Raw genomic sequence first — 26,430 nt, forward strand, 5'->3', positions numbered from 1 at the left:
ATTTTATCTCTGAAGCAGACGACTTCTCAAAAATTGTAGACCAGTGCAATAAGCCGCTTGGGCACTTCCTCAGTGAAGTGCTCCTCAGGGTAGCAGCCCAGGGGTCTCTGGAAAAGAGCAAAGAGAGAAGTGAATATGGAGACACTGAATTCACAGATCCCCCTCGGCAAAGGGGAAGAACTAGGGTCCATTCCAAGCTGGCCCAAATGTACTTCTTCTTGGATCCCTTCTGATTCTCCTGAGTAATGGACAATCAGGCACAACTGGTGCTTTCTCTTTCCCTTTGGGTACCAGGGAATCTCTCACTAGCCACCTATGAGAACAACTCCAATATCTGCTTCCAACAGAACATAAAAACGGCCACTCTGGGTCAGACCAATGGTCCATCTACCCAGTGTCCTGTCTTCCAACAGTGGCCAGTGCCAGGTGCAGCAGAGGGAATGAACAGAACAGGGCAATTATCAAGTGATCCATCCCCAGGCACCTGACGCCCACTTCTCTCCACCTCCTCCCCCAAGGCTCCCCCTGCCTGCCCGCTGCTCACTCTTCTCTGAGAGCCCAAGTGTTTCCCGCCCAACGCTCACTCCTTTCTGCCCCCTCCTGCCTTTAGGGCGCATGACGAGGGGAGGGAGCGGAGAGGAGTGAAAAAAAGGTGGAAATCGTTTAGACTTTCTCATTGAATTTTGATCTGGTGAAAATGTTTTGTTTTGACATTCTCACTTCATTTAAACTTTTATATTCTATTATAATCTTTTAATATTCTATTATATTTAATATTATATATATATTTTATATTATCCTGTAGTGTTTTGATGTGATCAAAATATTTTAATATATTTGTATAGAGTATATTTAATACTAAATTACAGTGTTATGCCATTATAGAAAAAAAACTGTGAAATATTATAGTGTATATATATTATATTTAACATTTAACATGTGTGACAGACCCAGACCAATGGGGTACAGGAGTCTGGTAGAGGGCAAACATACTGGTCACTGGATGAGTAGTTTTCTGTTCCCTGAGTGACCAGAGCAGGGGCTGCACTAGAGTAATCAGGAACCTGCTAGAACTAGTTAAGGCAGGCAGGCTAATTAGGACACCTGGAGCCAATTAAGAAGAAGCTGCTAGAATCAATTAAGGCAGGCTAATCAGGGCACCTGGGTTTTAAAAGGAGCTCACTTCAGTTTGTGGTGAGAGGGTGAGGAGCTGGGAGCAAGAGGCGCAAGGAGCTGAGAGTGAGTGCTGCTGGAGGACTGAGGAGTACAAGCGTTATCAGACACCAGGAGGAAGGTCCTGTGGTGAGAATAAGGAAGGTGTTTGGAGGAGGCCATGGGGAAGTAGCCCAGGGAGTTGTAGCTGTCATGCAGCTGTTACAGGAGGCACTATAGACAGCTGCAATCCACAGGGCCCTGGGCTGGAACCCGGAGTAGAGGGCGGGCCCGGGTTCCCCCCAAACCTCCCAATTGACCTGGACTGTGGGTTCTTCCAGAGGGGAAGGTCTCTGGGCTGTTCTCCAACCCACATGGTGAATCTCTGAGGCAAGAAAATCCACCAATAAGCGCAGGACCCGCCAAGATAGAGGAGGAACTTTGTCACAACTGGTGTCAGAGGTGGGATCTTGGGGTGCACAGCGCAGTGGAAGAAGGAGGGTGATTAAAAAAAAAAGGAGAGGGTTTATTTTTTTTCACCACAATGGATGACGTAGTGTGGGCACTGATACAAGCTACGGTGGCCCAGCAGGAGGCTACCCGTGTCCAGGCAGCTGCCCAACAGGAAGCAGTGTGGCTGCAGCAAGAGACTAATCGCCTGCTGATGGACCAGGCTGCTGAAGACCGAGCTATGTTGCGGGAACTGGTAAACCAGGTAAAGTCCCTTACAGAGCTGAATTGCGGCTATGATGGGACGCGGCTCATACGGGCCAGCCATTGGCTGCAGAAAATGACACGGGAGGATGATGTAGAGGCATACCTTGTGGCCTTTGAGAGGACAGCCCTATGGGAGGCCTGGCCTATAAATCAGTGGTCTGGCATCCTTGCCCCATTCCTGTGTGGGGAGGCCCAGAAGGCCTACCATGATCTGCCTGAAAAGGCTGCGGCAGACTACCCCCAGCTGAAAGCAGAGATCCTGGCCAGATCTGGGGTAATGACAGCAGTGCGGGCCCACCAGTATCACAGCTGGAGGTACCAGGAAGACAAAACCCTGCGGTCCCAATTGTATGACCTCATCCATCTCACACGAAAGTAGTTGCAGACAGAGTCCCGGAGTCCGGAAGAGATACTAGCAGTTCTGGTCATCGACCGATACATGAGGGGACTACCACCAGACCTTCATGCCTGGGTAAGCCAGAACGAACCCTCCACCTATGATGAGGTTGTCACCCTGGTAGAGAGGCGAAGGACAGCGAGGGAGCTGACCCAACCAGTTAAGGAAGAGGCACCCTGGGTTAAACTAGCAGCACCAAGCCCTAAAGTTCGGGTGACTGGGCCACCAGGAGAGCCCAAGTGGAAAAAGAGAGAGGCTGAAGGCCCATCAGACGCCACAAAGAGTCGGAGCACTGAGGGAGAAGAGGATCGTGATGTTAGACTGCCCAAACCAAGAGATCGGGGAACGCCTAGGGCTCCATACAGATGTTATGCCTGCAGGGAGTGGGGCCACATAGCTGCACAGTGTCCCAATGCTGAGGAGCCTATGCAGTGTAACCTGGGGAACTGGGCAGATCCATGCTCCCTAATCCACCTTGTGGGGGTCTCACTAACCCCACATATGTATACCAGACCAGGGGCACCTTTAGTACCCCTTCCCATCATAGAGGTCCCCTTCGAGTGAATAGCCATGGACCTAGTGGGACCCCTGGAGAAGACGGCTCGGGGCCACCAATATATACTTGTTGTTTTGGATTATGCTACTCGCTACCCAGAAGCCGTCCCCCTGCGGAACACGGCCTCTAAAACTATAGCCAAAGAGCTGGTGGGGATCTTTGCCCGAATGGGGCTACCAAAGGAGATATTAACCAACCAAGGAACCCCATTTATGTCGAAGCTAATGAAGGACCCCTGTATTCTGCTCCATATACATACCCTGAGAACTTCGGTCTACCATCCGCAGACTGATGGGTTGGTAGAAAGGTTTAACCGAACCCTCAAGGCTATGATAAGGAAGGTGGTAAGTCGAGATGGGAAGGATTGGGACACCCTACTACCCTACCTTTTGTTCACTATCTGGGAGGTACCTCAGGCCTCAACTGGGTTTTCCCCCTTCGAGTTATTATACGGGCGTCACCCCCGTGGCATACTAGATATCTCCAAAGAGCTCTGGGAAGAGGAACCCAATGAGAGGAGAAATATAATAGAGCATGTAATGCAGATGCGAGACCGGATAGCCCGGGTTACCCCTATTGTACGGGAACATTTGGAGAAGGCACAGGAGGCCCAGAAAACCCATTACAATTGCCAGGCAAAAGTGCGACAGTTCCAACCAGGGGATCGGGTTATGGTGTTGGTACCCATGGCAGAAAGCAAGCTTCTGGCCCAATGGCAGGGGCCCTATGAGATGGTTGAGCCCGTGGGGGAAGTAACCTACAAGGTGCGGCAGCCAGGACGCAGAAAACAAGAACAGATTTATCACGTTAACCTTCTGAAACCCTGGCATGCACAAGAGGCATGCACAACGGTCCAAAAAGACCTAACCCAGGAAAACAAGCCTTCCAAACAGGTGAGAGTGTCTCCCGATTTAACACCAGACCAGAAGAATGAGGTGTCTGAGATGATCTTCCGGAACCAAGATGTGTTCTTGACAAAACCGGGTCGAACAACCGAGACATATCACCACATTGTCACGAACCCTGGGGCCAGAGTAACAATGAGGCCCTATCGGGTGCCAGCGGCAAAAAGGGAGGAAATAAAAGCAGAAGTAAAAAAAATGCTGGAGTTGGGGATCATCGAAGAATCCCACAGTCAGTGGTCCAGCCCAATCGTGCTGGTGCCCAAGCCTGATGGCACCACAAGATTTTGCAATGACTTCCGGCGACTAAACCAAGTATCCCAGTTCGACGCGTACCCCATACCTCGCATAGATGAGCTAGTGGACCGTCTGGGTAATGCCCGGTATTGACTACCCTAGACTTGACAAAGGGGTACTGGCAGATTCCCCTTGCAGAAGACGCAAAGGAAAAGACTGCGTTCTCTACACCAGAGGGTCTTTTTCAATATACTGTCCTCCCTTTTGGACTACATGGGGCCCCAGCTATCTTCCAGCACCTCATGGACAAGCTATTACACCCGCATAACAGTTATGCTGCTGCCTACTTGGACGATGTGGTCATTCATACCCCAGACTGGGAAACCCACCTGGAGAAGATGGAGGCAATCCTCGATACCTTCAGGTGAGCTGGCCTTACAGCAAACCCTGCCAAGTGCACTGTAGGGTTTACAGAGGCCAAATATCTTGGCTACATTGTGGGAAAAGGTCTGGTAAAACCCCAAGTGAACAAGTTAGAGGCCATCCAAAATTGGCCCCGACCAAGTCGCAAGAAACAAGTCCGGGCGTTCCTAGGTGTGGTGGGGTATTACCAACGATTTATCCCCCACTTTGCCACAAGGGCAAGCCCCCTGACAGACCTAGTGAAAGCCCGTGGACCTGATCTGGTGAGATGGTCTGATGCAGCAGAGGAAGCAATCACAGACCTACAGACTGCCCTCTGCAGTAAGCCCGTACTGATAGCCCCTGATTTCACCAAGGAGTTTATCCTGCAGACGGATGCATCGGAAGTAGGGTTGGGGGACGTTCTATCACAGATGGTCGGGGAGGAGGAACACCCAATTCTATACCTCAGTCGGAAACTCCTTCCAAGGGAACAAAAATATGCAGTGGTGGAGAGAGAATGCCTCGCTGTAAAATGGGCCATGGAAACATTGCGCTACTACCTGCTCGGGTGCAGATTTGTCCTCGTGACCGACCATGCCCCTCTTCAATGGATGCAGCGGAACAAGGAGAAGAACACAAGGGTGACCAGATGGTTCTTATGCCTCCAACCTTTCCAGTTCCGTGTGCAACACAGAGCAGGGAGCCGTCATGGCAACGCCGATGGCTTGTCACGTGTACACTGTCTGGCGTCCCAAGCTGCCCAACCCCTTGGCGTTGAGCAGGGGGGAGGGATATGTGACAGACCCAGATCAGTGGGGTACAGGAATCTGGTAGAGGGCAAATATACTGGTCACTGGAGGAGTAGTTTTCTGTTCCCTGAGTGACCAGAACAGGGACTGCACTAGAGTAATCAGGAACCTTCTAGAACCAGTTAAGGCAGGCAGGCTAATTAGGACACCTGGAGCCAATTAAGAAGAAGCTGCTAGAATCAATTATAGATTCATAGATTCATAGATTCTAGGACTGGAAGGGACCTAGAGAGATCATCGAGTCCAGTCCCCTGCCCTCATGGCAGGACCAAATACTGTCTAGACCATCCCTGATAGACATTTATCTAATCTACTCTTAAATATCTCCAGAGATGGAGATTCCACAACCTCCCTAGGCAATTTATTCCAGTGTTTAACCACCGTGACACTTAGGAACTTTTTCCTAATGTCCAACCTAGACCTCCCTTGCTGCAGTTTAAGCCCATTGCTTCTTGTTCTATCCTCAGAGGCTAAGGTGAACAAGTTTTCTCCCTCCTCCTTATGACACCCTTTTAGATACCTGAAAATTGCTATCATGTCCCCTCTCAGTCTTCTCTTTTCCAAACTAAACAAACCCAATTCTTTCAGCCTTCCTTCATAGGTCATGTTCTCAAGACCTTTAATCATTCTTGTTGCTCTTCTCTGGACCCTTTCCAATTTCTCCACATCTTTCTTGAAATGCGGTGCCCAGAACTGGACACAATACTCCAGCTGAGGCCTAACCAGAGCAGAGTAGAGCGGAAGAATGACTTCTCGTGTCTTGCTCACAACACACCTGTTAATACATCCCAGAATCATGTTTGCTTTTTTTGCAACAGCATCACACTGTTGACTCATATTTAGCTTGTGGTCCACTATTACCCCTAGATCCCTTTCTGTCGTACTCCTTCCTAGACAGTCTCTTCCCATTCTGTATGTGTGGAACTGATTTTTTCTTCCTAAGTGGAGCACTTTGCATTTGTCTTTGTTAAACTTCATCCTGTTTAACTCAGACCATTTCTCCAATTTGTCCAGATCATTTTGAATTATGACCCTGTCCTCCAAAGCAGTTGCAATCCCTCCCAGTTTGGTATCATCCGCAAACTTAATAAGCGTACTTTCTATGCCAATATCTAAGTCATTAATGAAGATATTGAACAGATTAAGGCAGGCTAATCAGGACACCTGGGTTTTAAAAGGAGCTCACTTCAGTTTGTGGTGTGAGTGTGAGGAGCTGGGAGCAAGAGGCGCAAGGAGCTGAGAGTGAGAGGGTGTGCTGCTGGAGGACTGAGGAGCACAAGCGTTATCAGACACCAGGAGGAAGGTCCTGTGGTGAGAATGAGGAAGGTGTTTGGAGGAGGCCATGGGGAAGTAGCCCAAGGAGTTGTAGCTGTCATGCAGCTGTTACAGGAGGCACTATAGACAGCTGCAATCCACAGGGCCCTGGGCTGGAACCCGGAGTAGAGGGCGGGCCCGGGTTCCCCCCAAACCTCCCAATTGACCTGGACTGTGGGTTCTTCCAGAGGGAAAGGTCTCTGGGCTGTTCCCCAACCCACATGGTGAATCTCTGAGGCAAGAAAATCCACCAATAAGCGCAGGACCCGCCAAGATAGAGGAGGAACTTTGTCACACATGCTATAATGCAAAGGTGTTCAATAAATATTTCTGTTCTGTAACTGGGGGAAAAAACAGATGTTGCAGTCATATCATCCAATGATGACAACACTCTTTCCTTTCCACTAGTATCTCAGGAGGAATTTAAACCTCAGTCACTAAAGATAGACATTTTTTAAATCAGCAGATCCAAATAACTTGCAACCAAGAGTTTTAGAAGAGCTGGCTGAGGAGCTCACTGGGCTGCTAACGCTGATTTTCAATAGGTCTTGGAGCACTAGGGAAGTTCAAGAGGACTTGACTGAAGCTAACGTTGTGCCAATATTTAAAAAGAGTAAATGTGATTTCCCAGGCTGGTCAGCCTGATGTCGATCCTGAGCAATATAATGGAGCAGCTGATAAGGGACTTAATAAAGAATGAAAGGAGTGTAATATAATGAATGCCACTCAGCATGGGTTTATGGCAAATAGATCCTGTCAAACTAACTTGACATATCTTTTTTGGGTGAGATTACAAGCGTGGCTGATAAAGGTAATAGTATTGATGTAATAGACTAGGAGTTCTGTAACGCATTTGACTTGGTACCACATGGCATTTTGATTAAAAAGCTAGACCGATATTAACTGAACATGACATACAGTGGATTAAAGAGAAGGGAGGATGGCAATACCATACCGTGCCACCCTTCCTTCAGCGCTTCCCTCTCTCTCCACTTTGCCTTCAGAGCTGGGCAGCCAGAGAGTGGCAGCTACTGGCTGAGTGCCCAGCTCTGAAGCACAGAAGGAAGCAATTTCAAAATGGCAGAAATTCTCCGTGGGACCCAGCTCCACTAGGAAGGCTGAGTTGGGGGAGGGGTCCCTTGCCACCACCCTAATTTGCAGGGCTGATGAATATTCATGATCTCATTTCCATAAATAGATTCATAGATTCATAGACTTAAGGTCTGACCTCCTGCACAACGCAGGCCACAGAATCTCACCCACCCACTCCTGTAACAAAACCCCTAACCTATGTCTGAGTTATTGAAGTCCTCAAATCATGGTTTAAAGACCTCAAGGTGCAGAGAATCTTCCAGCAAATGACCTGTGCCCCATGCTCCAGAGGAAGGCGAAAAATCACCAGGGCCTCTGCCAATCTTCCCGGGAGGAAAATTCCTTCCCGACCCCAAATATGGCAGTCAGTTAAACCCTGAGCATGTGGGCAAGACTCACCAGCCAGCACCCAGGAAAGAATTCTCTGTAGTAACTCAGATCCCACCCCATCTAACATGCTATCACAGACCTTGGGCCTAATTACCTGCTAATAATCAAAGATCAGTTAATTGGCAAAATTAGGCTATCCCATCATACCATCCCCTCCATAAACTTTTCAAGCTTAGTTTTGAAGCCAGATATGTCTTTTGCCCCCACTACTCCCCTTGGAAGGCTGTTCCAGAACTTCACTCCTCTAATGGTTAGAAACCTTCATCTAATTTCAAGTCTAAACTTCCTAGTGTCCAGTTCCATTTGTTCTTGTGTCCACATTGGTACTAAGCTTAAATAATTCCTCTCCCTCCCTGATATTTATCCCTCTAATATATTTATAAAGAGCAATCATATCTCCCCTCAGCCTTCTTTTGGTTAGGCTGAACAAGCCAAGCTCTTTCAGTCTCCTTTCATAAGACAGGTTTTCCATTCCTCGGATCATCCTAGTAGCCCTTCTCTGTACCTGTTCCAGTTTGAATTCATCCTTCTTAAATATAGGAGACCAGAACTGCACACAGTATTCCAGATGAGGTCTCACCAGTGCCTTGTATAACGGTACTAAAACCTCCTTATCTTCACTGGAAATACCTCGCCTAATGCATCCTAAAACCGTATTAGCTTTTTTAATGGCCATATCACATTGGCAGCTCATAGTCATCCTGTGATCAACCAATACTCCGAGGTCCTTCTCCTCCTCTGTTACTTCCAACTGATGTGTCCCCAATTTATAATCAAAATTCTTGTTATTAATCTCCAAATGCATGACCTTGCACTTTTCACTATTAAATTTCATCCTATTACTATTACTCCAGTTTACAAGGTCATCCAGATCTTCCTGTATGATATCCTGGTCCTTCTCTGTGTTAGCACTACCTCCCAGCTTTGCGTCATCCACAAACTTTATTAGCACATTCCCACTTTTTGTGCCAAGGTCAGTAATAAAAAGATTAAATGAGATTGGTCCCAAAACCGATCCCTGAGGAACTCCACTAGTAACCTCTGTGGAGGAACAGAACAGGGGGGGCCTCCTTTCCGATAGCCAAAGTTCTGGGCCTACAGGCCCCAAAACACCTCCAACAGAAAGCTGTCATGATGGTGACCTTTGTGCAGAGTAGAGAAGGCCTAAAAGCCTGAACAATACTGCTCAAATCAATTCTCTGCCAAAACCCAGACAAAAGTAGTAACAGAGGAGGGGAAAGGAAGGAAGGAAAGAAACACAGAATATAATAACCGCAAGTTTATGAAATACATTAAGAAATTGCTTTTGCAAAGAGCTAATCACTCTTGCAGTTGTAGCTATCTGTAAATTCTCCAATTCCAGCTATCTGCAAATTAACCAATAATAGTTCCCCTTTAAGCATCTCCTGGGAAGCCCCCCCTTAGCCTGTCGCCAAAATCCCCCGGAAAAATGACATGTACCAAGTCTTAAGAAATGTACCCAAGCTAGGGCCGAGCACCACCCCTGCGGAAACCACCGAGCACCCCTCTACACCCACCTCTCGGAAATTGAGAAAGTGGGCAAGGGGAGGAGGGAGGACTGACCCCAACCCCAGCTCCTTAGCTCATGATCAGCTCGTGCTCACCCCAAACCCAGCCTGTGATTTGTCCCCGAGCTCGTGTTCACCCTATGCCCAGTTTGTGATTCGTCCCCAATTTCTTAACTCATGACGTATTGTTTGTACCTTGCTTGTGGTTTAATGGAATAAAAAGCCCGTGTGTGTAGGGCTCGGTGTGCTAGTTTTGAAACTGCACCCCAACGCGTTTGGTATGTATTGCAATAAAGGCCTCAGGCTCTGAGTCTGTGAACTAAAATCACTGCGTGGGTGATTCTTTCCACGACACCTCCTTCCAGCCTGACAGTTCACCTTTTAGTATGACCCGTTGTAGTCTCCCCTTTAACCAGTTCCTTATCCACCTTTCAGTTTTCATATTGATCCCCATCTTTTCCAATTTAACTAATAATTCCGCATGTGGAACCATATCAAATGCCTTACTGAAATCGAGGTAAATTAGATCCACTGCGTTTCCTTTATCTAAAAGATCTGTTACCTTCTCAAAGAAGGAGATCAGGTTGGTTTGGCATGATCTACCTTTTGTAAAACCATCTTGTATTTTGTCCCAGTTACCATTGACATCAATGTCCTTAACTACTTTCTCCTTCAAATTGTTTTCCAGGACCTTGTATACTACAGATGTTAAACTAACAGGCCTATAGTTACTCGGATCACTTTTTTTCCCTTTCTTAAAAATAGGAACTATGTTAGCAATTCTCCAGTCATACGGTACAATCCCTGAGTTTACTGATTCATTAAAAATTCTTGCTAATAGGCTTGCAATTTCATGTGCCAGTTCCTTTAATATTCTTGGATGAAGATTATCTGGGCTCTCCGATTTCGTCCCATTAAGCTGTTCAAGTTTGGCTTCTACCTCGGATGTGGTAATATCTACCTCCATTGCCTCATTCCCATTTGTCATCCTACCATTATCCCTAAGCTCCTCATTAGCCTCATTAAAGACTGAGGCAAAGTATTTGTTTAGATATTGGGCCATGCCTAGATTATCCTTAACCTCCACTCCATCCTCAGTGTTTAGCAGTCCCATTTCTTCTTTCTTTGTTTTCTTCTTATTTATATGGCTATAGAATCTTTTACTATTGGTTTTAATTCCCTTTGCAAGGTCCAACTCTACATGGCTTTTGGCCTTTCTCACTTTATCCCTACATGTTCTGACCTCAGTAAGGTAGCTTTCCTTGCTGATCCCTCCCATCTTCCATTCCTTGTAGGCTTTCTGCTATTTCTTAGGCCTGGTCTACACTAGGAGTTTATGTCGAATTTAGCAGCATTACATCGAATTAACTCTGCACCTGTCCACACAACGAAGCTATTTAGTTCGACATAGAGGTCTCTTAAATTCGACTTCTGTACTCCTCCCCAAAGAGGGGAGTAGCGCTAAATTCGACATGGCCATGTCGAATTAGGCTAGGTGTGGATGGAAATCAACGCTAATAGCTCCGGGAGCTATCCCACAGTGCACCACTCTGTTGACGCTCTGGACAGCAGTCCGAGCTCGGATGCTCTGACCAGCCACACAGGAAAAGCCCTGGGAAAATTTGAATTCCTTTTCCTGTCTGGCCAGTTTGAATCTCATTTCCTGTTTGGACATCGTGGCGAGCTCAGCAGCACTGGCAATGATGCAGAGCTCTCCAGCAGAGATGGCCATGCAATCTCAGAATAGAAAGAGGGCCCCAGCATGGACTGATCGGGAAGTCTTCGATCTGATCGCTGTGTGGGGCGATGAGTCCGTGCTTTCCGAGCTGCGATCGAAAAAATGGAATGCAAAGATCTACGAGAAGATCTCAAAAGCCATGGCAGAGAGAGGATACAGCCGGGATGCAACGCAGTGCCGCATGAAAATCAAGGAGCTGAGACAAGGCTACCAGAAGACCAAAGAGGCAAACGGACGCTCCGGAACCCAGCCCCAGACATCCTGTTTCTACGAGGCACTGCATTCCATCCTAGGTGCGGCCACCACCACTACCCCACCACTGACCGTAGACTCTGAGGATGGAATATTGTCGACGGCCGGTTCCTCGGACATGTTAGTGGACGGGGAAGATGAGGAAGGAGATGAGGAGGACGAGGCAGTCGACAGCGCTTACAACGCTGATTTCCCCGACAGCCAGGATCTCTTCATCACCCTTACAGAGATCCCCTACCAACCGTCCCCAGGCGTTAACCCGGACACAGAATCAGGGGAAGGATCAGTCGGTAAGTGTTTTAAACATGTAAACATTTATTTTTAACAGAACAGGAATATTAACAATATTAACAATGGGTTTTGCATGATTGCTTTGCCCTAGGAGCTTAACATTTCAGTCCTTGGCAGTGCAACTACTGAAAAAAATCTAACAATGTCCGCTTTAGCATGATTGGTTTGCGCTAGGCGCTCTACTGTTTAGTCCCTGCCAGTGCAGCTACAGTAAAATCCGGTCTATATGTCCGGGGATAGAGCAGAAATCCTCCTGGGACATCTCCACGAAGCTCTCCTGGAGGTAATTGGAAAGCCTTTGCATCAGGTTCCTGGGGAGAGCGGCCTTATTGGGTCCTCCGTGGTATGAAACGTTTCCGCGCCAGGAGACAAGCAAGTACTCGGGGATCATTGCCTTGCAGAGCATAGCAGCATACGGCCCTGGTCTTTGCATGCTTTCCCGAAGCATCCTTTCTTTCTCCGTCTCTGAAATCCTCATCACAGTGATGTCGCTCATGGTGACCTGCTTTGAATTAGGTAGGGGAATGTTAGTATTGGGACTGCTTGCCTGTTCCTTTACAGAACTGTAACCGGCAGTTTACAGCCATGCGGTGGAGGTGGGAGAGGGGCAGCATACAGGGATCTTTCCCTGGGACAGCCGCGAGGGGGTGGGACAGGGGCAGAGTTCATGCTTGCCGGATTGCTGGCAGCAGGGACTGGCATTGCTTTGAACGTGAAAGGAGGCCAGTGCTATTATTAAAGTTTTAAGCAGCCACAAGTCTATGGCTTACCATGTCGGCCTGCTACACAAATTCCGCTGTCCTGCCCCGCTTGTCTGATCTGCACTGCAAGACCCCAGGCACTGAATGTGAAGGCCGAAAATTCAACCTTGTCCTGAGTGCGCATGTGATAGGTGCTGTGCATGGTCTTGTTCACAGAGAAAGACTATGTTCTTTGTTCACAACTAAATTTATCTTTCTGAGGAATTCACTCCCTTTTTCCCATCCCACAGCTGCGACTGTCTCCCGACCTACCCTGGCATCACACTCCCAGAGGCTAGCGCAGATTAGGCGTAGGAAGAAGAGGACACGGGAGGACATGTTCTCAGAACTTATGGTCTGCTCCCGAGCCCAGGCAGCCCAGCAGACCCAGTGGAGGGAGAACTTGTCCCAAATCCACCGATCACACATTGAACGGGAGGAGAGGTGGCGGCAGGAAGACCAGCAGGCGACTCAAATGCTGCTTGGACTAATGAGGGAGCAAACGGACACGCTCCGGCGCCTTGTGGATGTTCTGCAGGACCGGAGGCAGGAGGACAGAGCCCCGCTGCAGTCTATCTCTAACCGCCCTCCCCCGCCACACAGTCCCATGCCCCCCTCACCCAAAGTCCCAAGAAGGAGGGGCGGCAGAGTCCGTGAAAACTCTCACTCCACCCCTGCAGACTGCTCAAGTACCAGAAGGCTGTCATTCCCCAAAATTTGATAAGTCCTTTCCTTCCCGCCTCACCCAAGCCCCCGTCCCAGTTTCAGTCCCGTTTCATGTGTAGTTGCTAATAAAAAATATGTTTCTGTTAATTACTGTTTCCATCATGTTCTTTTAGAGGAGAGTCTGTTTGAAGGGGGGGAAGGGGGTTGGTAATTGGACAGGACAGTCACCTTTACCAGGGTACAGACGCGGGGGCAGGTTCAGCAGCAGGGCACACACACATTGCAGTCACTAGTTACCCTGGTCAGTCTGGGAGGTGGTTTTCATGTTCTGTGTGTGTGTGTGGGGGGGGGGCTATGTGACTTTGTGGCGGGGGAGGGCGGTTAGAGATCTTATGCAGCGGTCCTTATCCTGGATCACAGAGCCACGCAGCAGGGGATCTGTAACCATCCTCCCCCTGCCACAAAGTCACATAGCCCCCACACACAGAGTCCCGAACAGAAGGGGTGTCAGGCTCCGTTGAAACAACCAGTCCACCAGTGCGGAGCCTGTCATTCCTCGAGTTTAGAAGCGTCCTTTGCATCACTACACTACACCCACTCCCCACCACAGTCTGCGTCCCAGGTTCAACACTTTACCGCTGTCACGGAGTATGGGGGGACTCAGGGCCCTGCACCCCCGGCGTCCTGCGATTCACCATGACTCTCAGCCAGCCAGTAAAGCAGAAGGTTTATTTAGACGACGGGAATACAGTCCAAGTCAGGTCTTGCAGGCACAGACAACAGGATACCCCTCAGTTAGGTCCATCTTGGGGTCCTCGGGCACCCCAGCCCCCCTCCGGAGGTCAGAGCCCTCCCTGCCTGCCAGCCACCTCACCAGCCAGCTTCCCAGACTCTGCCTTCAGCGACCCCTCCCCCAGCCTTTGTTCAGTTTCCTGGGCAAAGGTGTCACCTGGCCCCAGCCCCCTCCTGGGTTCTCATGTTACATGCTCAGGTATTCTCTGTCGGTCAGTCTCCCATCCCCCAATGCAGACTATCCTAGCCACACTCCCCTGTCAGCATTCAAAGCCCACAGTAAGAACAGTCCCAGTTCGTCACAACCGCGAAAACAGTAATAAAGAAAACGGTGTTCATTAACAAATTTCAAGTGATTTTATTTTTAAACGTGTGTTGGAAGGGGGTGAACGGGGTGAACGGGGTATGTAACTGGAGAGGATAGTGAACCTTAACCGGGTAAAGAAACGGGGGCAGGTTCAGCTTCTCTGTAAACAAACTTAATAGTCACAGGTTACCCTGCTTGCTCAGGAACCTAGCTTTCAAAGCCTCCCGGATGCACAGCGCGTCCCGCTGGGCTCTTCTAATCGCCCGGCTGTCTGGCTGGGCGTAATCAGCAGCCAGGCTATTTGCCTCAACCTCCCACCCCGCCATAAAGGTCTCCCCCTTGCTCTCACAGAGATTGTGGAGCACACAGCAAGCTGCAATAACAATGGGGATATTGGTTTCGCTGAGATCAGAGCGAGTCAGTAAGCTTCTCCATCTCCCCTTGAGACGTCCAAAAGCACACTCCACCACCATTCTGCATTTGCTCAGCCAGTAGTTGAAGAGTTCTTTTTCACTGTCCAGGGCGCCTGTACAGGGCTTCATGAGCCAGGGCATTAGCGGGTAGCCAGGGCATTAGAGGATCACTATAGGCATCTCCACATCCCCAACAGTTATTTTGTGGTCCGGGAAGTAAATAGCTTCCTGCAGCCGTCTAAACAGACCAGAGTTCCTGAAAACACGAGCGTCATGAACCTTGCCTGGCCATCCGACGTTGATGTTTGTAAAACATCCCCTATGGTCCACCAGTGCTTGCAGCACCATTGAAAAGTAGCCCTTTCTGTTAATGTACTGGCTGGCCTGGTGGTCCGGTCCCAGGATAGGGATGTGAGTTCCATCTATAGCCCCACCGCAGTTTGGGAATCCCATCGCGGCGAAGCCATCTATGATGACCTCCATGTTTCCCAGGGTCACTACCTTTGAGAGCCGTAACTCAACGATTGCGTTGGCTACTTGCATCACAACAACCCCCACAGTAGATTTGCCCACGCCAAAGTGGTTCGCAATTGACCGGTAGCTGTCTGGCTTTGCAAGCTTCCAGAGGGCTATGGCCACTCGCTTCTGGACAGTCAGGGCTGCTCGCATCCGGGTGTCCTTGCGCTTCAGGGCAGGGGACAGCAACTCACAAAGTTCCAGGAAAGTTCCCTTCCGCATGCGAAAGTTTCGCAGCCACTGGGATTCATCCCAGACCTGCAGCACTATGCGGTCCCACCAGTCCGTGCTTGTTTCCCGGGCCCAGAATCGCCGTTCCACAACATCAACATGACCCATTGCCACCATGATGTCCTCGGCACGGGGTCCCGTGCTTTGTGACAGGTCTGTGCCACTCTCAGACTTCAGGTCCTCACCGCGCTGCCGTAGCCTCCTCGCCCGATTTCTCAGCATCTGCCTCTGGGAAAGGTGGATGATAAGGTGCGAGGTGTTGACAACGGCCATAACTGCAGCGATGGTCGCAGCAGGCTCCATGCTCGCAGTGCTGTGGCGTCCGCGCTGTCACTGACCAGAAAAGTGCGCGAACTGATTTCCCGCCGGCGCTTTCAGGGAGGGAGGGCGGGAGTGACGGTTGGATGACGACAGTTACCCAAAACCACCCTCGACACATTTTTTCCCCAGAAGGCATTGGGAGCTCGACCCAGAATTCCAATGGGCAGCGGGGACTGCGGGAACTGTGGGATAGCTGCCCACAGTGCACCGCTTCCAATGTCGATGCTTGCCCCGTTAGTGTGGACTCACAAAGTCGAATTACTGTCCTTAGTGTGGATACACACGTTCGACTTTGTAATATCGATTCCACATATTCGATTTAAGTAAAATCGAACTTCTCTCATAGTGTAGACATACCCTTAATCACCTCTCTGAGATGCTTGCTCATCCAGCTTGGTCTACAACTCCTGCTTATGATTTTTTGCCCCTTTCTTGGGATGCAGGCTTCTGATAGTTTCTGCAACTTTGACTTGAAGTAATTCCAGGCCTCCTCCTTTAGATCCCCAAGTTCTTTGGTCCAATCCACTTCCCTAACTAATGTCCTTAATTCTTTAAAGTTAGCTCTTTTGAAATCAAAAACCCTGGTCCCAGATCTATTTTTGTTTATCCTTCCATCTAGTTTGAACTGAATTAGCTCATGATCACTCAAAACAAGGTTGTCCCCCACAACCATGTCTTCTATGAGGTCCTCACTGCTCACCAAAACCAAATCTAAAATGGCATCCCCTCTTGTTGGTACTTCAACTACTTGGTGAAGGAATCCATCAGCTATCGCATCCAGAAAAATCTGAGCCCTATTATTCTTACTAGCACTTGTTCTCCAGTCTATATCTGGGAAGTTAAAGTCTCCCATGATCACACAATTCCCATTACTGTTTACTTCATTAACAACATTAAAGAGGTCTCTATCCATGTCCAAATTAGATCCCAGCGGTCTGTAGCACACCCCAAGCACTATCTCAGGGGAGGCTCTAGTAGCTTTCTTTCCCAATGTGATTTTTGCCCAGACAGACTCTGTCTTATCCATTCCATCACTTCTTATTTCTTTACAGTTTACCTCATCATTGATATACAATGCTACTCCACTACCTTTGCCTTTATTTCTGTCTTTCCTAAACAGCACATAGCCTTCAATACCTGTACTCCAGTCATGACTACTATTCCACCATGTTTCTCTTATCCCTATAATATCCGGTTTCACTTCCTGCACCAGTAGCTCTAGTTCCTCCATTTTGTTTCCTAGGCTCCTTGCATTAGTGTACAAACATCTTAATTTTTGCCATTTGGCTTCACTGACATTTACCCAATTAGGCACAGACATTCTACCACCAGTATCACCTATTAGATTGGTATCCACACTACCCTTCTTCCTTATGTCCATTCTCCTACACACGACAGTATCCTTTTTTGCTTTGTTTTCTTCCCTCTCAATGTTAAATTCCAGCGTGGAGATTACCTGGACATCTCCCAACCATCTCCCCCAAATTCCTAGTTTAAAGCTCTCTTAATCAGTTGTGCCAGACTCCATCCTAGAAGTCTATTTCCCTCCTTACTCAGGTGAAGTCCATCCTGAGAGAACAGTCCTCTGTCCATGAATGCTTCCCAGTGGCCATACATCCCAAAGCCCTCCTTATAGCACCACTGTCTTAGCCATCTGTTGACCGCCATAATCTTGTCACACCTTTGTCGCCCTTCTCTAAGAACAGGCAGAATCCCACTGAAGATCACCTGAGCCTCGATTTCCTTAAGCATCTTCCCCAGTCTGGCATAGTCTCCCTTGATATGTTCCAGTGAGAATCTAGCTGTATCATTCGTTCCCACATGAAGGAGAATCAGCGGATTCTTTCCCGCTCCCATTAGGATCTTTTTCAGCCTCAGGTCCACATCCCATATCTTAGCACCCAGCAGACAGCACACCCTTCTGTTCTCCGGATCAGCTCTAGTTACAGGCCTGTCTATTCTTCTCAGTAAGGAGTCCCCAATCACGTAGACCTGCCTTTTCCTGGTGACAGTGCGATTCTCCGGTCTATCCCCTGTTCCCTCTGGCTTCAAGTCCTCTCGATTTTTATTGTCCCTTTCAATCCTCCACAACCCATCCCGTATCCTCCTGGGGCTCATATTTGGTGTTGTCTCCATTGACTCTTCACCTCTTCCTATAGGACTAGCTGCTCTTCTCTTCTTCCTTGCCCTCTCACCTTCAGCGACCACCTGCTGTGCCCCTTCTTCATCTTCCAACTCTGCAAACCTGTTCTTGGGTTCTATTTCTCCTTCACTGGCCTGTCTTTTCCTCTGCCTGGTTCTCTTAGTCACATGCTTCCACTGTCCACTTTCCTCACCCAGCAGTCTCCCCTCAGAATTCTTTGGTCCTGCTTCCATCTGCAAGTCTGAGCTTTTCCCTTCAGCCTCCTCATGTCTTTGCTCCATCATCCGCTCGAACCCCCTTCTAAACTCGACCAGAGTTTCTACTTGCATCTCCAGTCCTCGGATCTTTTCTTCCATCAGCTCTATCAGGCGGCACTTCATGCAGACAAAACTCTTTTCAGGTACCCCCTCCAGGATTATGTACATGCCGCAGCTTCCCCATCCAGTCATCCTCGTGTTTTTCACTGCTGCCTCTGTATCGGTCATAGCCTTCTCACCTAAAACCTGTTAGTCTAGGAAACACAAACCAAAGCAAACCACCACCACCTACAGCAAAACAAACCCCCAACAGGCACCAGAACACCGGCAGGACACCACCCCTCCCTTCACTGGCCTGTCAATTCCTCTGCCTAAGTCTTTTAGTCTCCCCCGTAAACTCCCACTGAAACTCCCCTGTTTACAGCTCTGTTTGCTGGCTCCTGTGCCACTGCAGCTGTCTATACCACTGCCTGACTGGCTGGCTACCTTTATAGGACCCCTAATCAGAGAAGCCCCGCCCCCTAATCAGGGCTCAGCTTCTCTCCAAGCACACTGCCCCTACCAGCCTCCACACATATAAACTACAAAATACAATACACAAAATACAAAACCCTTCTCCTCCAACAGAACTCCCACTGAAACTCCCCTGTTTACAGCTCTGTTTGCCATCTTTCTCCCAGCATTCCCCAGCCATTGTCCCTGCCCCCCCCACAGACATCTGTCCCTCTGTCTCCCCCAGCCATGCCCAGAGCTCTCAGTCAGCATCCATGGGGCTGCCCCACTCACCAGGTCTCCTGGCTCATAGCTCACAACAGCGAGGAGGGAGAGGACGGCGCAGGTGCACCCGCGGGCAGGGTGTCCAGGATGCTGCGCAAGGTCACGGTGCCCTTGGTGGTGGGCGGGGGAGCTCTCAAGGCTCCTAGTGTGTTGGGCATCCAGGCGGCGAAATTGTACTGTGGTACAGACACACCCTGGTGGGTCAGAGCCTCACCTTGCGGGAGGGAAAGCTACCCCAGAGCACCCAGGAGTCCTGAGAAAGGGACCCTAGTGGCTACAAAGCCGGGCTGTGGATCCTGATTAGATCTTAAAGGCACAGCATTTAGGTGGTAGTATATCTACACAGCAGACTTAGCCCAGGTTCTCACCTGGGTGTTGCCTCTAACCCCCCTCCTCTCCACAGATAAAACGCTCTCAGCTGGGCTTGGTGCAGCTTTAAACCAGCTGGCTGGCCTGGCTCAGGGGTGAGAATCCAGGGGCTGGTAACCCCAGCTCCCCCCCCACACACACACACTTTGCATTGAGGACACAGGCTAAACCACTTGGGTGTGCTCAGCCCCCCAAGTGTCTTCACACGACTCCCCCTGCACCCTCATCACTTCAGCCTCCTTTTCCTCCCTCTCTGGTGTGCACAGGAGACAGCAGCACTGTGCCCCTAATGTGGATTCACACCATTTCCAGCCCATCATGCCTGGCAGGGAGAGACAAGTTCTCCCGCAGTTCACTGAGACAGACTCACCCCACGGCACAGCACAGAGAACTGGGGGATAGACCCCCATATGCCCTAGAGATACAAACGGGAGGGGACAGCACCGGTAACCTGAGTCTGGCTTTGCAGTATGGCCACTCGCACCCAGGCTAAACAGAGTGCTGATCACCCCAGCAAACTGCAAGCAAGGCATGGCAGTGCTGACTGATTATGGTGGCTATCATATAAGTATAACTCATATTAATAATATGTATTATCTGCACCATATATATGTATTAAGCACCAATAACAGTAGGTACAAATATTATAACAGTGATCTTACCCAAAAGGCCTAATACCATAATCCTGTTCATTGATGCTAAATATCCCATAACACCTTGCATCTGGTGAAGTAAATGTTTGTCACAGATAGGAAACCTGTCAAAAATCAAGATACATTTGTTCTCTGTCTTACTACAAGCTAGGGAATTATCTTCACGACTCAGTGCCAGGAATGCTAGCATCCAGAACAAAGATGTGAACAGAACAAGAAGTTAGAGAACTGGAATGAACTGATGGGTTGGATTTTTCTGACGTGAAAAGAGATGTGTAACTTGTAAAATCAGAAAAACAACAAGGAGTCTGGTGGCACCTTAAAGACTAACAAATGAAATGTGTAAATTGGGGTGCGCACCGTCCACATGAGGTGAACGTAACATCACAGCACGGGATGGCTCCTTGGCGGTTGGTAGTGTACAGAACCTTTTTCCTGTACCATAGTCACAAACCTGACTGACATTGACTATTTGATCTCTTGAGTATATTTCATAATGAACCAAAGTGTGGTCAAGCAACAGATTTAAAACAAGCCAACCAACCTCGACTTCCCCATAAGAATGGCCATACTGGGGCAGACCAATGGTCCGTCTAGCCCAGTATCCTGTCTGCCAACAGTGGCCAATGCCAGGTGCTTCAGAGGGAATGAACAGAACAGGCAATCGTCGAGTGAGCCATACAATGCCGTCAACTCAAAGCTTCTGGCACTCTGAGGCTGGGGACACCCAGAACATGGGGTTGCGTCCCTGCCCAGCTTGATTAACAGCCATTGATGGACTTACCACCTCCCTTGTGTCAGGCGGCACCGCAGCAAGTGGTGTGCTGCAGAATTGGCATAGTTGCCATATTGCCCTGCGTGAGGGGGAGGCTGAGGCTTCAGGGGGGCACGTCTCATGGACTGTAGCACCACAGCAAGCTGAGCCCCTGTGTGAACGCTCATGCAGTGCATTGTGGGAGCACTCGCCCTATCTATAGCGGGTTTCACTCAGAGGCCAGCAGGCCATGGCTCGACAGTCCATACACCCCAAAACGCCTCGAGGGGCGGTAGCTGACTCGCAATGTGAGGACAGGGAACAGACCATACCTGGTGTATCGCGGGAATGGGCCAGCCTGGTAGCCAGCAGGCCTAGCAGGCAAGTAGCAGACGGTCAAGCCCTAGAGTTCTCCCAAACGGGTGGTGGAGAGGGGTAGGGGGACCCGGGCCCTCCTGCTCCACTGGGTCTGGGACCAGGGCCCAAGAGGGAGAGGTGTGAAATGTCTCGCTCACCTCTTAGTGATGTGTGTGACTAGTCTCCTATCTCCTTGGTTTGGGGCATGGGCACAGCCCCCTTCAATGGAGAGCTCCCAATCAGCCTCAGGCACTCACTCAGCCATATGAGCTTTTCCCAGCCCCCGTCCTTGAGTCCGGTTATTTTCCCTCAGCAGAGAGCGGGGGAGGGAAAAGGGGCAGGCCCCTGCCTGCCAGGTTGGGTCCAGGCACTTTCCTGTGCACCACTTCAGGCCCAGAAGCTGCAAACTGGTTCCCACCCTGCAGACAGCGTCTCCCTCACTCTCTCCCCCTGCTTGACCCTCAGTGGCCCCTTTGGAGCAGATCCTCCATTCAGAGGATGCGCCGCAGCTGCCGAGGGGCAGAGCCCTCTCAGCCCAGTGCTGCGCCTTCCCTCCCCCAGTCTCTGTCTCAGGACTGTCCTGGGGATGGTGGGGGGAAATTTCACCGCGTTATAGAGTTTAAGGCCAGAAGGGGACATTGGATCATCTCCTCTGACCTCCTGGCTAGCACAGGCCCGTCCATTTCACCACTTCCCCCTGGGGTATTTTGTTAGGCTAAAGCATTTCTATCCTCTGGAGGCTAAACTGCTGTGTGCCACGGGCAGAGGTGCCACCGAAGCGCCAGGGCAGCGTGTTGAGTGGCTGAGCCGTGCTCAGAGGAATGGCATTGCTAGGAGCCGGGCGAAAGCCTGTCAAACTGCCGTGGGAACGCCCCCGTCGTTTCAGAGGCAATCAAGGGGCCACCCCTAAAACAAGGCCTGTTAGAGTCTGCTCAGAAACTAGCAGCGCGTGTGGGGGGATCCATTGTGTGACAGAGAACGCAAACGGTGACCAGAGGAGAACGGAGCGAGAGGCAGAGGCAAAAGCCAGCAAGGCAAATGCGGCCTGAGCGCCTACAGTGCAGTGTAAACCTGGGGCGGTGGGACCCTGGTGTATGGACTTGCTGTACCCTAGCCCAGGCCTGAGCATCCGCACTGCGTTGTCAACCTGGGTTGACAATTGCTGGCCCCAGGTCTCTGCCATGCCAGCGCGTCCATAGAACCACAGGGTTACAAGGGACCGCAAGGGTCATCGAGTCGAATCCCCTGCCAAGCTGCAGGATTTATTGTGTCTACACCATCCATGACAGCTGGCTACCCAGCCTCCAGCCCATATTGCTGTACACAGACCTTCTGACTCGGATCTGCGGCTTGAGCTGTGTCCACATTGCCCAATGACAGGGCTTGGATCTAACTCACAGTAGGACTCGGGCTCTGACCTACCCCACCAGCGAAGTCCGAGGATCTGGGTCCTGACCCAAGTCAGATTGGTCTGTGTGAGGACGAAAGGTGGGCTTGGGCTCAAACCTGAGTCACACCCTGGGCTTCATGTGCAGTGTAAACATACCCAGTGTGTCCCTGGGAAAGGCTAGAGAGAGAGAGGTTTGGGGACTGTTCGCTGAAGAAGCCTGGGTTCTTCCTGCATTCAGAGAAGCAGCGTTTATCCATTCCTGGTACATAAATCAGACTGCATCGAAAAGAATACCAGACTCCATTGATTTCTGCATCCACCTGGAACATACCGAGGGCCCTGAAACTTGACTAGCCAATTGGATCAAAAAGGGGCAACCATGTGAACCTAGCACTAGTGGTGCAGCACCAATGTTTTCATGGGTCCAGAGTGGGAGAACCCACCTAGCCCTGAGGTGGCTTGGGCTCAATGCACAGGGACTTCCTGTGTGACCCAGGGGAAATCACTCAGCTGGGGGCTGGGTAGGTCTGTTCCCTGGAGGGGTCACCCCAAGCAGATTGGGCTGGCAGGTTTTTAAGGCCAGGAGGAACAATTATGAGCCCCTAGTCTGACCTGCCTAGCACAGTAATCGCTGAATGGAGGCCAGCAACCGCTGGAAGGCTACACCCAGATGCACGATCCTGGGTAAAGGTCTTTAGGGTCCAATACTGAATTATCCACCCTGCTAAAACTGGGCACTTTACTTCCAGTTTAGAGTCAATAGGGCCAGAGTAAGATTCCAGTTCGTGTCAATGGGCGTCTCTCCATTGGAGTCAATGGGGCCAAATCCCGGCTGGTGTCAATGGAGTGACACTGATATCCCTTGCCATGGAGACACCCTCTGGCCCAGTGCAGAGATCCACCCACCAAATCAGCTGAACTTCCCAGGGTTCCAAAGAGAGGTGGGAACCTGAAAAGCAGCATATTTTGGGGCTATTCAAACCCAGCTCCCCCCAACTCTCTCCTACCTGCCCGCTGTTGACAGCGGCATGCCGGGCCGAGCTGCAGTAGATGATCATGGTGAGGAACTTGATAAGCTCAGCTCTGGTCTGCAATATGGAGGGGACACCTAATGGGTCGAGAAAGGCAGTGAGCAAACACCAAGAGTCATCTCTGCCTTGGGGAACAACACACCTCTACACACACACACGCACACAGCTGCCTCAATCCCCTCTTGTCAAGCACTGCTACACCCTGGGGACTGATTGGTTAAGCAGCAGTTCTGCAGAAAAGAACCTGGGGATTACAGTGGAGGAGAAGCTGATTATGAGTCAGCAGTGTGCCCTTGTTGCCAAGAAGGTCAACAGGATATTGGGCTGCATTAGTAGGAGCATTGCCAGCAGACCTAGGGAAGTGATGATTTCCCTCTATTCGGCACTGGTGAGGCCACACCTGGAGTATTGCATCCAGTTATGGTCTCCCCACTACAGAAGCGATGTGGACAAATTGGAGAGAGTCCAGCAGAGGGCAACAAAAATTATCAGGGGGCTGGAGCACATGATTTATGAGGTGAGGCTGAGGGAACTGGGCTTGTTTAGTCTGCAGAAGAGAAGAGTGAGGGGGGAGTTGATAGCAGCCTTCAATTACCTGAGGAGGGGTTCCAAAGAGGATGGAGCTCGGCTGTTCTCAGTGGTGGCAGATGACAGAACAAGGAAAAATGGTCTCAAGTTGCAGTGGGGGAGGTCTAGTTTGGATATTAGGAAACACTATTTCACTGGGAGGGTGGTGAAGCACTGGAATGGGTTCCCTAGGGAGGTGGTGGAATCTTCATCCTTAGAGGTTTTTAAGGCCCAGCTGGCTGGGATGATTTAGGTAGTCTTGGTCCTGCTCTGAGCAGGGGGTTGGACTAGATGACCTCCTGAGGTCTCTTCCAATCGTAATCTATGATTCTATGATTCCCCACTATGAGGAATGGGGCAAATAATGGAGTTTTTGGTTCACTGGCCATACAAGGGGGAAAAAATTATTTCGGGTCCACCCAAAACTGAAATTTTTCAGGAACTGAAAGGTCATTAAAAAGTCTTTTGATTTCAAACATTTTTTTTAATCTTTTACTCACTTTTCAAAATTAAAATGAAGGGACATTTCTAAACAAAAAGTTATTTCAAAGGGAAAAGTCCAAAGGTTTCATTTCAAAGAGATTCAGAATTTGTTTTTCTAATGAAGCAATTTGGTGAAATTTACACAGATCTGTGAAATATTTCAGTGTCACCAGGTCTGTATTTTTTGCCAAAAAAGGTGACATTAAAAAAAAATCACTTAGCTCTATGCCCACAACTCAGCAGAGAGAGTCCGAGTCCTGATCTGCATGCAGAGTGACTTTGCAATAACGAAACGTGCAATTTTTACACTGATTTTAGTTAATAGATTCATAGAATTCAAGGCCAGAAGGGCCCACTCTGATCTTCTAGGCCAATGTCCTGTGTAAGACAGGCCAAGAACTCCCCCAGAATAATTCCTACCAGAACTAGGGGACATCTAGCACATCCTCCAGCGAGGCCTCCAGCCTGGACATGAAGCCATCAGGAGATGGACAATTCACCACTTCCCTTGGCAGTTTGTTTCCCTGGTTAACAGCCTCACTGTGAAACATTGGCACTGATTGTTCCAACTCTTTGTACGGGTGCTCTTGCAACCAGCAACGTTGCCAAATCTCACAATTTTAGTGCGAGTCTCATGGTGTTTTTTCATTTCCTTGAAGACCTAGATTCCAGCCTATTGCGAACACAACAGAATCTCAGCTTTCGTTAAATCAAATAAGGATGTTTCTGACCCTCACCATTACAAAGCTAAGGAACTGCAATTCCTAAAGGTTCAAAAAGCCAGAAGGCAAATACAAGTAACCCCATGTGTATTGTTTTCTCAATCTCATGAGTTTTAAACCACTCTCATGACTGGGGGTCCTGATCCATGAGTTTGGAACCTTTAGGGTCCTCAAGACTGTGGGTATGTCTAAAAAGTAGAGTTAACCTGCAGGCTTATGGGGTTGTTTTCCCTGGGCCTGACTCCACACTAGAACTGTGCAGAACCCGGAATTTCCCTTCCACAAAAAATCTGAGATTTTTGCCGAACAAAGCCGACACATTTAGACTTTTGTTGCAAAACAGAATTTGCTAAAACATTTCATTTCAGGTGGAGCTGCGCCCTTCATTGTAGAAGCAAAGAAAGGTTTCCTCCTGAATTTGATGAAATAAATAAGATTTTTTTTTTAAAAAAAATCAAGGCAAAAAAAAATGGACCATTTCCTAGATGCTAAAGCCACCATGACAATCTACTCTGACATGTGTAACTTCCCTGAGTTAATTCCTGGTTCAGCTAGCGCAGAGCCTTCAGAAAAACATCCACTCTTGAGCTAAAAATTACCCGTCATGGAAAATACTCTGCAGCCCTTGGGAAGTTTCCCCACTGATTAATTACCCTCACTGGTAAAAATTTACACCTTCATTCCAATGGGAATTGGTTTGGTTTCAGTTTCCAGCCATTGGATCTTTCTCTGCTAGATAGAAGAGCCCGTCATCAAATTGTTGTTCCCCACGTGGGGCCTTATACACTGGTTTGGCCTCTACCCAGAGCAGCAAGGCCACAAGGAGAGGCCTGCACGGTTCCTTCCCCGGGCAATGCGGCCAGGGCCGGCTCTAGGCACCAGCAAAACAAGCTGGTGCTTGGGGCGGCACATTTTTAGGGGCGGCATGGCCGTCGCCAGCATGCCACCCCTAAAAATGTGCCCCGGCCGCCCTAGCTCACCTCTGCTGCTGCTGCCGCTCGCGCGCCACGGCGTGTGAAACAGCTGATCGCGCGCCGCTGCTCCCCCTCCCTCCCAGGCTTCAGAGCCTGGGAGGGAGGGAGGGAGGGGGAGAAGCGGCGCCCGCGCCGCGGCCACTCGGAGTCTCCCCCTCCCTCCCAGGCTCTCAAACCTGGGAGGGA

General features: G+C 49.6%; 1 protein-coding gene across 1 annotated transcript in view; it reads right to left on the bottom strand.

Moving 5' to 3' along the window:
• Window positions 1-26,430, bottom strand: part of LOC112120888 (hydroperoxide isomerase ALOXE3-like) — a 263,609-nt gene that overhangs the window by 176,336 nt on the left and 60,843 nt on the right. Inside the window, 1 exon segment of the mRNA XM_026660350.1 lies at window positions 23,475-23,575. Coding sequence (XP_026516135.1) covers window positions 23,475-23,575 — 101 coding nt within the window.

The sequence above is a fragment of the Terrapene carolina genome, unplaced genomic scaffold (genome assembly GCF_002925995.2).
Source record: "Terrapene carolina triunguis isolate 2854851 unplaced genomic scaffold, T_m_triunguis-2.0 Scaffold751, whole genome shotgun sequence".
NCBI lineage: Eukaryota > Metazoa > Chordata > Testudines > Emydidae > Terrapene > Terrapene triunguis.